The sequence below is a fragment of the Atta cephalotes genome (assembly GCF_000143395.1).
Source record: "Atta cephalotes unplaced genomic scaffold scaffold00022, whole genome shotgun sequence".
Lineage (NCBI taxonomy): Eukaryota > Metazoa > Arthropoda > Insecta > Hymenoptera > Formicidae > Atta > Atta cephalotes.
The window spans coordinates 2,105,996-2,118,166 of record NW_012130086.1 but is presented as its reverse complement, the minus strand read 5'-3'; the positions used below and the strand labels follow the sequence as shown (position 1 = coordinate 2,118,166).

General features: G+C 33.7%; 1 protein-coding gene across 1 annotated transcript; it reads right to left on the bottom strand.

The window, feature by feature from the left end:
• Window positions 1-1,860: 1,860 nt before the first annotated feature.
• LOC105619702 (glutamic acid-rich protein-like) lies at window positions 1,861-12,107 on the bottom strand. The gene is made up of 10 exons (XM_012201221.1): window positions 12,009-12,107; window positions 11,590-11,741; window positions 9,837-9,903; window positions 8,808-9,061; window positions 7,902-8,226; window positions 3,604-4,078; window positions 2,958-3,302; window positions 2,703-2,761; window positions 2,166-2,338; window positions 1,861-2,041 (listed from the first exon to the last, which is right to left on the bottom strand). Exons 1-10 carry the CDS (start codon window positions 12,105-12,107, stop codon window positions 1,861-1,863), a joined length of 2,130 nt encoding a protein of 709 aa, XP_012056611.1.
• Between the last annotated feature and the right edge of the window lie 64 nt (window positions 12,108-12,171).

Genomic DNA, 12,171 nt, shown 5'->3' with positions numbered 1-12,171 from the left:
AGAGAGAGAGAGAGAAGGGGGGAAGTAAAAGAGAGAGAAAGAGAAGGAGAAAAGTAAAAAGAAGTTCATCGGCCAGGAAGGCAGACGTGACTCAGCCCATCGTACGCATACGCGAGACGCGGATAACAGGGACCTCGGAAACCCCGGAAAGGAGAAAGTATGCTCTGCGACTCATCCGCGGATTTCTGAGAGAGCGGACAATCGCGGTCGTTTACTTGGAAATTTGTTTTTTTAGGTCGATTTCAATTATCACGTAGTCCGTGAGATCCAGCAATCGCCGCAGTTAATCCGCATTGAGTGAAATGCTGGTTCCGCGTATACAATGGGAAACAACGGTACACAGCATGTATCCAACCGCTTCGAGAAACCAATGAAAATTAATGGTGACAGGTGATGTTATCAGTTCTCGCGTATAACAAACATGCGATTAGACAAACGGATCCTTCAGCTTATACTAATAATTTAGTATAAGTCTTCTTATTAGCGAATGGATGCAAACACAAATCAATACAGAACCACTTTCACGTACTTCACTTTCTAAATCACTTTCCGTGAAAATCAATTAATTACCAGGCACAACTACGCACCTGCTACGTATCTCATCACACCTGATTATTAAGTGATCTGTATGATATGAATATAGAAACATGTATTATTGGTAAAAAAGTAATTAATGCCATACATTTTGAGGAGCATAATGCTTGATTTTATTCTAATAGGATATGAGATTTCTTGATTTTGCAATTATAGACAAATGTACTGTCTCAAGACATAGCCACAGTTGCGCAAATTAATTAAATGTTTCTTAGACTTTAAACATTTTATGTATTTAATCCTGCTGATTCATTCAAATTTACTTGATTTACAAATTTATTGATTATATCATTTAAATTGATGTGATTAAAAAGTTTTAAAAAATAAGACATAAAAAATGTTTGAAAAAAAGGATTTTACATTAACAGACAAAGTCATCAAATATTAGAGAAAAAATGTTTAAGTAAATTATTAGTAAGAAAATAAATTAATACATTTTAGATCAAATAGATCCAAACAGATCAGCAGAAATAAATGTTTGCTGAATTAATTGATCTGAATGTAAATTTATCCAGAAATGCCTGTAGATTTCTTTATTGCGGAGAAAATCTTTCTCAAGGCGGTTTGAATACAAACGTATACTTATACGCACACGCTTAGAATTATTACAACCACATTGTATTGATGATAGTGCGATAACATTCTTCAGACGCGATTAACATGCCAGATAATTACATTTCTAGTGGTTTTCTTGAACTTTTAAGATACGTAGATTTAACACATCCTTCAAATACATAAATTTCTCACGCGTACTATCATATTACATTCTGATCATTTATAATCGCTGTTGCATTAGTGGCTGACGCTTCGAGCGCTCCTGTTGTCTATAACACTCAACGCCGGTGATTTCTGAAAATATATTAAAAAATAAAATTTTCCTTTTCCCTTGGTTAGTTAATATTGACTTAAATTATCTACTTAATCTTGCAATTTGATTGAGTTATTACGGACTAAATACTTGAAGTTGTTTACTCACAGACAGATTACATCATCTATTTAATTCTAATTAATTTAAAATAAGATAAAAAATGTAATTTTTATAGGATCAAATAACATAATTATATAGGGATGACAATGATTAATTGGCAATACTACTACCTATATATATATATACTACTACCTATAATACTACTACAATTTCATTAAAATGTTTCCGTAAACACATTTAAAATCGCTTAAGAAATATATTTTGATTGTCACGGTTTTACAATTAATTATCATCACCTCCATTCTGCCTAAGCGATTTATATCGACAGCCGTGAAAAATTACAAAGAGAGGCTTACAACTCTTTCGATTATATCTTCCGCCGCATTGACTTTAGCGGGTCTGACGGGAATACCCCTTTTCGGTTCTCGCTCCATTTTATGAATCATCTTATAAACACTCGAATTCATCAGGTAATCATAATTTGGTAAATTCGTCTTCTCATACTTCTTGAAGTTCACTCTGTATAATCGATTAATTTAATACCTTTTAGAACAGTCGCAACATCTTTCTTCAGATTTCTTTCCATCCTGTAGTACAATTTTGATAGTACGTTTTGAAATTATTTTGAGTAAAATATACTTACCCCATTGCTTTACCACGAATAACTTCTGCCTGGCAGGTCAACACTTCCGCTATCATCTCATCGTTGAAGAAATCATTCGGACATCTCCATCGGCGACCTTGCGTAAGTTCGAGTTGCTTAGCCTGCGGCCACAGTTCTTGCGAATGCTTTTTGCCTTTCTTGTGCACCCTTTGCTGAAAATTAAAAATATAACAAGTTAATGATTTTGCTCGAATTTGAATGTTCACCATGCATCAATCGCGTAAAAGAAAACAAAATTACGAAATTCACGACACATATAAACTATTTTAATATCAATAGAAATCGATTTATGACAAAGAGATGATGCAGGAACGATAAATTCACAAAATAGGATTACTTAGCCGTAAAAATACCTATTTTGATTCATCGTGCATTTAATTCGCAATTAATTCATTAAGGATTTTAAAACAGGGTGAACTTTCATCAATATTTAACGAGTTTATAATTTTTTAGCACGAATAATATAAAGAGGAATCATTTCATCCTAAGACACAGATCATTCTATTCATCGGGTACCTGGAGTTCCTGTATAACTTGGTCTTTTGGTGACAGTTTAGGATCTGGTTCGAAACTTCCTATAATGTAGCATTGTTGTATTTTACAACATTGTTTTATATCTAACTCAAACATAATGCGAAAAATAATATTTTAATATCACAAAATTTTACGCACTTATATAAAGTTACACTTCACTGTTTAATTATAGTGTTTTTGCAAAATTTGAGACCAATAGAGAATTCATGCACGAGTATAAATAACATTGATAGTTACCGTGCGATGGTGCTGGACTGGGCGATTTTAGAACTTTAGTTTCATAAGAGACGATAAATTTCTTCACTCTACTTCCTTCCTCGTCCGTGCTCTTCACGGAAATCATACCGTCCAGTTCTTTCGTCTCTGCTTCCTCTTCCTCCATTTCCCCCTCGTCATCACTGGGCTCGATCACTTGCGGCGTTGACCTCGATGACGTCCTTCGCTCCAAACATGCAATCTCTTCGATGTAATCATAAGTCTCCGTAAATTCCTCGTCCTCTTCGTCAGTATCCTCCTCCTGCTGCTTCAACTCTTCCTCGTCCTTTTGCCGTGGCATGGTATTCTCTTCTGAATGAAACGAATCTAAAATTACAAATTTAAACAATTTAAAATATTCTCTATTTAATCTAGGCTTTATTTTCATATACACTTGAATTGATCTAAATATGAATAAGTTAATTTTTTTTAAAAAGTGTAAGATATCGAAACAATGTTTTTGTTTGAAAAAATATTTAATTTTAATAAAATGCAATCTCATTTTTTAATTTATTATTGACGCGAGAATTGGCATCCATTCAGAATAGATGGCAACGAAACTATGCCTAGAGAATAATCGTCAAGGTCTGCTCTGGTTATTTTGAACACGATTACGAATCTCGGTCACCTGACAACCCGCGGCAGCTACCGTTTCCGTTGCCAAAGGATCGTTGTACGCCACTAAGTTCCATGATCATATGCAATTGCTCAGACACGATCTTCAGGTGATTTTCGATTTCACTTGGTAGCTGCTTCAAAGCCAGCAATTGTCGTTGCACGTTCTCCAATTGTTGCTCGAGGCTGATCTCCGTGGATACCAGTTGCTTGATCTTTTCTTTGTTATTGGTTTTTACTGCTACCGGATCTGATGTGGAGACGCTCGAATCTTCCTCGGCTACTGTTTGTTCGTCCTGCGTTAATCTTGCCTTACAAGATTCGGGACGATCCTCCTCCTTGAACTCTAGTCTTTCTTTTGCTTCGACTTCGTCGACTTCGTCGCTTTTCTTTTCTTCTGTTTCTTCTGCCTTTGATGCAGGACGTGAATCAGATTTTCCCTCTTGCTCTGTCCTGCATACGAACTCTTGTGTCGCTGAAGTTGTTATCTAAATTGTGAGAAAAATTTAAATTATAGAGAATATACTGGATAAAAGTGTGTTTATTATTATATTAAAGGATTTTATATTATTATATGAAAGGATTTCATCTCCGAATGACTTACTTTTGTAAGATTTTTAATTTTTCGATCTTTTTAACATATCTGTTAAGATATTATTTAAATCTTTAGAACAGTAAGTCTTAATTTTTCATAAAATTTTTTCATAAGTTATATTAGCTGATATATTTTGATTTATGCAACAAAGAATAATTGTTTTTGATAAAACGAAAGTGAGATATACATCAAAAACTATTTTATGCAGCAAATTATGCTATATAATAGTTTTTAATTTGTAAAAAATAGAGAAAAAGATATCTTTGAAGGTTTATCGGAAATGAATAAATTAATAATCTTATTTTTCTTTGAAAAATATTATTTGTATATTAAAATATAATTATTTTAAAAAATTATTTTAAAAATAAAATATTAAACTATATTTTTTGATATTATTGTAAAAAATGAAAAACTATGCAATTAATCTTTTCATTAAAAAAGTTATACGATGTTTAAGAATTATGACCATCTTTTTATGTAATTTATAAATATTGTAATTTTTATTTAAAAAAAAGTGTTAGAAAAATGTAATATTGAATATGTACTTACCTTTTCAAGTCAAATCAAATTGAACGTTTTGAAAGTATATTGCACTGAACCGGAACTTATGTAATGCATGATTTAATTATATTATATGTTATAAGAATAGACAATAAAAAATAAATGTTAATAAATCAATAATAAATAATTAGAATTATAAATAATTAGAATAAAAAATAAATAAGCTGTAATACAATAATTAAAGCTCATATATGTATAATAGAATGTAAAATTGTAATCTTCTTTTTTGTTGCGGTTCATATTTTTATTGTGTAAGAAAAACGGTTGATATGTATATGTATATCAATAGATATAAAAAAATTAAGTATGAATTATCAGTTTCAATAATTTAATTACTTAACATATTTCACACAATTGAGAAGTAGTATTGAATCGGTTACATTCTTTGCATTCCGATTATTCTACTATGGATTCACTTTAATACTTTTCTAGTGACAAAAACAAAACATATGGTTACATTAAAATTTGAGGGCATATTATTTACGAGACATTTTTATATACATATACGGGTACCAATGTGTGTTTTATGTTAATCTATAAATATTTATGAAATTAGGACAAATAATATCTATTTAAATTTAAATATACAATTATGGGATATATTTGTATTAAGCTAAATTACGATTAATTAAATCAAACTAAAATGAATTGACGCGATATTAAATTTTTAAGTAAAATCAAATTGAGTTTCTGTATCGATTATAATTATGTTTACAGTTTAATTATATTGATTGCATCAAAATAAGATACAAACATCATTAAATGATTATTAGATGATAATACTACTTATACATATACAGAAGGATAATTGAAGTACAAGGTACGAAGGCGTAAACCACAAATTTTGTGAAATCGATGCCGATGCGATTCGTGATATCCCGATAGAGAATTGTTGGTACGAATGATAATCTTCGATTGTCGATTTCGGAATCAATTTTCTCCTCACAATTTTCGATATGTTTTGTACTTTTCTTGGTGATTCTGAATGAAAACCAAGGCAGATTGAGGTGCATATTCTTCAAACCGTTCCATAGAGTAGGAGCTGCAAGGGAAACAGATTCCCTTCTAAATCTTGATAATCTCCTACTTCCGCGATGGAACATCTCGCTGGAGACATAATCGCTGGTCGAGCGAAGGACACTTGATAGAACATTTTCTTTTCCTTGCTCTTCTCGTTTTTGTGATCTCGAGAGTCGTCTGCTACCACGATGGAAGACTTCGGCGAAAACGTAATCCTCAGCCGACTGTAAAAATTTCGACAACATCTTATCGTCTTCTTTGGAGATGATATCGACAGATTTACGCGGTCTTGAAAGTCGTCTGCTACTACGGTGAAAGACCTCAGCAGAAACGTAATCCTCGGCCGATTGTAGAAATTTCGACAATGCCTTATCATTTTCCTTGGAGGTATCGATAGATTTCCGGGATTTTGAGAGTCGTCTGCTACCACGATGAAAGACCTCGGCAAAAACGTAATCCTCAGCCGACTGTAGGAATTTCGACAACGTCTCATCATCTTCTTTGGAGATGATGTCGACAGATTTACGCGGTCTTGAAAGACGTCTGCTACCACGATGGAAGACCTCAGCGGAAACGTAATCCTCGGCCGACTGTAAAAATTTCGACAATGCCTTATCATTTTCCTTGGAGGTATCGATAGATTTCCGGGATTTTGAGAATCGTCTGCTACCACAATGGAAGACCTCGGTGGAAACGTAATTCTCAGCTGATTGCAAAAATTTTGAAACAGTGTCTTCTGGGACCACGTCTGTACGTTTAGTCAAGTCGATACATTCATTGGCTTCTTCGAATAAGACTGGATCGCTATTGCATTCGGGAATTTGGCGATCATTTTCAATAGTTTCTTCTTCGACCGGATCTGGATTGTTGGAAGTGTTAATGATAAGGGATGATTCTTTTTGCAATGGACAGACTGGACCGTCCTCGTGCCATTCGGAGATCTTTAAATCGGAAACATCTTTATTAGTTTCCTGTTCATTTAGAATTGAAACAATGTCATTGGAAGTACCGACGGTAGCAACAGGAAATTCATTTCGTGATGTGCACGACAAACCATCCTCGAACCATTGGGAGATTCTTGAACGAATGTATTCCACGAATAATTCAAGTATTTCGAGATTTCTATGAATCAATCGCTCGACATATCGACCTTTCATTGTACTTTTCATTCTTGATGATTTAGTGATAGCGAAGAGATTACCAAGACTGCTCTTCACGTAATCAAGAAGATTCATTAAAGCGAATTTCAAACGCAGATTCTGTCGATAAAGACATTTTTTCATGTAATATCCTTTCATCCTGATAGATTTTAGTTCCTCTTTTTCTTTTTCAATCATTTTTAATTGATCATCGATGAAGCACGTTTCATTTACACATTCAAGGACAGGAACGACATTCTTCTGAAGAACATGTTCAAGATAGCGACCCTTGAAACTCAAACGTCGTTCATGAATCTTCGACAAATTCGATGACTCGGAGACGCTTGGTCTCTGTAACAAAAACTGGAACAATGTCATAATCAAGGACATTAGCCAGAGACTTTTGCGTCTCAAATATGTCGCCAGATATCTTCCCTTCATTCTAGAGGCGAAGACGCGGGTCGTTTTTGGTTTTGGACGAAAGTGTGTAACAACAGCGCTGATGTTTTGAAGCAAAATCCTTTCTACATAATGTGCTCGTGCGCATCTACTTGTTCTTCTTTTGGTTTCGCTTAATAAAAAGCCATCGAGGCCAATATTTTTTAGACCATCATATTTCTTCAAATATATATTTCTCGGGTTAGTCTTCGCGAATTCATCGACTTGTCGATCGCGAAGAATGCATGAACGAGTGTAACCGCGAAGGAGGTTCTCCAAGTAGCGACCTTTGAATAGCGATCTCGTTCCGATTTCATCATATCTAGTAGTACTGTATCTTCGAGAATGACTCGGCTTGACATAGCATTGTTTTGATTTGCATTTATGTGTCTCGCGATGCGCTTGATCTTCAGAAGTGAGAAATTCATTTGAATCAGATTCCGAAAGACATGGGGACAACAGTGAATTGTTATTGGAAGAACAGGTTGAACACGAGGAATTTGAAACGGCAAGGGGATGATTTTCTTCGAGTTTATTTTCCGTTTCATGCATCTTTACCTCGAACGGTTCCGGTGGTTCCGGTGTCTTGATGATGGTTGTCTCTGATCCTGGCGGCAATAAACCCTTTTCCACGAGACGTGCGATTACTGTCTTCTTGTCCTGTTTCTTAATCACAACCTTGTAAGTTTCTCCCTCGTCTTCTTCCACTTTCGCCTCGTTCTTCACCTTCGGTATTGGTCGTTGCGGCTTTTGCAGGAAAGTGGAAGTGCGCTTCAACTCTTGCACTCGCTCGGGCTCAGCTATCGCGATATTCTGCAGCTCCTCCAGAACTTTTGAATCTTTCAGGATCGAGGCTCGCGGTCTTAATTTCTTGAAGTTTACTCTATCGCGTCAAAGGAAAAGATAAAAGTTATCATTATTATTACTTAAAAAATCGTATTTTATTTAAAGGAAAAGATAAAAGTTATCATTATTATTACTTAAAAAATTGTATTTTATTTAACACTTCTAAAAAGTATAAAATTTGAAGAAAATATACAAGAGGGATGTTCTATATATTCTTGAAATAGAATTTCAATTATTACTGTGAGTTGAAAATTTTACAAATAAAAATAAACAAAGTTTTCGATTTTTAACACTGAGAGAAAAATTCAGATTACTAACAAAATATACCAAAAAGAAAGACATTTTAATGAAGAAATTTTGTTCTGTTTCATTAAAATATCATTCTTGTTAGTATATTTTGTTGGTTTACTCAAAATATTTTTCCCAATAAGTAATTAATATAAATATATATATTAATATTTTCTGAATGTTGAAGATTCTTTAATATTTAAACTATTTTTAATTAATTTTTAGAAAAAAAATCTTTTGCTTGTATTCTTTAAATGAAAAGTATAGCAAGCGGATGAATCCTTAATCGCAATTTCATCATTAATCGATTCGATAATCACGGAAATATACCCTAATAATCCTTTATCGGACAAGAGCTCCTCTTCCTCGAGGATCAGCTGAGCGATCTCGTCATCCGTAAGATTTTTGTTGGTCACGATTTCGCTGTTGACATCTACCGGTTTCTCTTCTACGAGCTTCTCCTCCTCTTTTCTGATTTCGTCCTCAGCGGATAACGGCTCGACGATATTCTCTTCTTCGTATCGCTCGATCACTGTCTCCTCCTTTAAGATCTGTTCTGGGAAAACCGGCGGTAAGTCTGTAAGCTAATAAGCAAACTCGACGTCATCATCTCGTCGCCACTTTCTCTGGTACACCATATCTCTCTTTAAATGTCAAGCAGATTTGAGATCACAGATTTTCCCCGTTGAAAGGCAAGGTTTAACTTTCGATGATAAATATCGCAATATTTTTTCGTAGATAGGAAACAAGTAGGAATCATGCTGTTACAAGTGTAACGTTCAAAGAAGTATACTTAATTTATTATAATTAGACATTCTAGGAATCGTAATAAAAAAATGTTTTGTGACATGATATAAAATTTTTTTTAAATTCTATGAAAATATATCTGCTATTATATGAATTTTAAACATTTGTTAAAAGGAAAAAAAAATATATATATATATATAACCATACAATAACAGAAAAATTATGGTTGAAACAAACCAGAAAATTCTAATCATATTAATCAAAATTTTAGTTATCTTGATTAGAATGATAACAGATGCTGAACTATTTTGATTTCCATTTTTAACCAGAAATTCATCTCTTTTCCAGTGTAACAGGTTCTTTTCACTCTTATCTGGTGATGTGTGAATACTTATTTTCTTCTCACATCATTTTTAAAATCATTTAGACAGAATTAATTTTTCTTTTCATATAGGAACTCGTGTAAAAAATTTTCACGAGAGAACGTGAGAAAATACATAGGCAAGAGCCGGATGTGCCTCGGGAAGAAGATGGGGACATCGCATAACCTTCATCATCAGTTAAGAGTGCAACAGGGATGCTGTTTACCTTTCATCTCACGAATATACTCACGGCGATCTTATATGGGATGATGGTCTCTTCCGATATCGCTTCGGCGGCCTTTCGTGCCTCCTCCTCTCTGCGCAAGCAACAAACACAGCGATCAAGAAAATAGACTTTCTCTCGCAATGAGATCGACTGGTATTATGCGCGCGGATGCAATTATACGCTGAATACACCGCTTACGCGGATTCCAGTGTCGATCTCTCGCTCTCACGTTCTATCCTGCGCGCGAGTGATGGATCCCGCGAATGCGACAAATGGCAAAAGACGGGCCGCGACCAGGGATCCAGTAATAAAATCGCCGACCAATGATAAACAGATCTCTCATTCTGGGTCACCTATTTATAGATTTCGCAATACATTGCTACACACGTAGCTCATACGCCGGGATATTCTTGCAGCGTCGCCGAAGTTATTATCGAGAGTATGTCGGCGATGAATGACGCGTACCGCCCGTTCTTCTTCATCATTAGGCATGAGATCGGGAGACTCATTAAATTTGATCACGGCTTGGCCGTTATCATGCTTCGAAATTAAATCCGATTTTGGTAACAATGTAAGACGATTGAAAGAATTCGCTAGCTTCGGCAGTTCTTCCATACTTTTGAATGTCTCTATATTATTCTACTGCATTAATACCATCAGCCAAAAATATATAAGGATATTTAAGGATTGATAATATATTATTTATCTTATTTTTTATTTATCTTTTATTTATCTTCCTCATATATATTTTATTTTGTATTTGTTTATTTTATTTATATGTATATATGTATATATAATATGCTTTATTAGATATTAAAAGTTTCTTGCAGTAACAAGAAAAAATAAATCGGGACTCGGTAATAAATTGTGTATTATCGAAAATATTTTGTCGCTGTTTCGACACGTGGCGTAATTTAACTATCAATAACCTCAAGAACTAATATTGGTTAAGAGCGATTTCTCCCGGGAGAGGCCGTATGGGATAAAAGCTTAATTTATGCGAGTTGCATTCGACTTAGTTGTTGCACTTATGTACCCGCTTATTCGTCTTGGCCGCGGTGCAAACGGCGCAATTTATCTTCATTTCCTGTTTTGTCATTATCCAATGTAAACATTATGTATATGCATGAATCTAATTAAGGTGCATTTTTTAATAGCAATATAAAATGATTTTTTTATCTAGTAATCTCTAATGGATAAAACAAATGAAAATATTTGAAGGAATTTATTAATTAAGATTTTAAATAATGTAATTTAAGAAGTTAAGAACATTTCAATTTTTCCAGCTTTTCTGAGTTACCTCCTATATAAACACACACATTTACAATTATGCTCAGAGTTTTAAATAGAAAACAAAAAGTTCGAATTACTTTTGAAATTGAAATAATATAAGAAATAATATAGAGTTTCCCTCCTGTGAAAACCCTCTTTTTCTTTGTTATCTCGCTGATGACTTCAACTATTGATCATCGTTCGAATTGGATGTAAAGCAAGTTAAATACAATTTATCTATACATTTAATTAATGTTTGTTCACTAATGATGCGTTCGGAGAGCTATTAGCGCTACTTCTGTTATTCTATCTTCGTTTATTAGACATAAAACAAGGATAAAATGATACAAATAGCATCTCCCTGAACGCACTTTAAGTATCGCACTGCACTCTTATTTGCCTGATTTTCCTATGTTATTTGAAAGAAAAAAGATTGTATTAAAGATGATTATGATTAATCTTTCTTATGCTCGCACATAATTGATGATCCTTGCGAGAGACTTACCTTTGTACACCTAAAACGAAATTATTGCCAGCGTGTACTAGTGCTTCATGCGCTTGTCCGTGAGTCAAGTTGATAATCGATTGATCGTTCAATCTTACTACGACATCTCCGACTTTTAAACCCATACATTCGCCCAGGCTACCCTCCGTAACCTGTAAATTATTTTCTCAATCTTAATTTTATCCTATTTTTCTTTTAACCTTTAAGATTTAATTACTGAGACAATAATCAAAACAATGATATTTTAAATAAAATAAAATAATTAAATTATTACAATTGAAATAAGAACATCCTGTATTTACGTATTTCATGTTCAGAATATAAAAATAATTAATGTTACTTAAATTATAATTTTGTGATTTTAACGTTCACATTAACATTAATAACTAATTAATTAGATAAGAAAAATATAAACTCACTCTGATAACAGTAAGTGGCTGCGGAAAATCGCTGCCACCAGCTAGTCGAAAGCCCCATGGTGTATTGTCAAATTTTGTAAATTTTATATTGATTGCCATGACGCTCTACATCTGAAATTGTATTTAATAGACTCATTTTTACAATAAGATGATAAAGTCAATG

What these genes read in the sequence shown, in the direction of transcription:
- LOC105619702 (XM_012201221.1), bottom strand. Translation starts at nt 12,107, where the DNA reads ATGGCAATCAATATAAAATTTACAAAATTTGACAATACACCATGGGGC. An exon ending in TTCGTTTTAGGTGTACAAAG is followed by an intron (nt 9,904 to 11,589) that starts GTAAGTCTCTCG and finishes TTGCTTGCGCAG; the next exon opens with AGAGGAGGAGGCACGAAAGG. An exon ending in AACCACCGGAACCGTTCGAG is followed by an intron (nt 4,079 to 7,901) that starts GTAAAGATGCAT and finishes CTCACAATTTAG; the next exon opens with ATAACAACTTCAGCGACACA.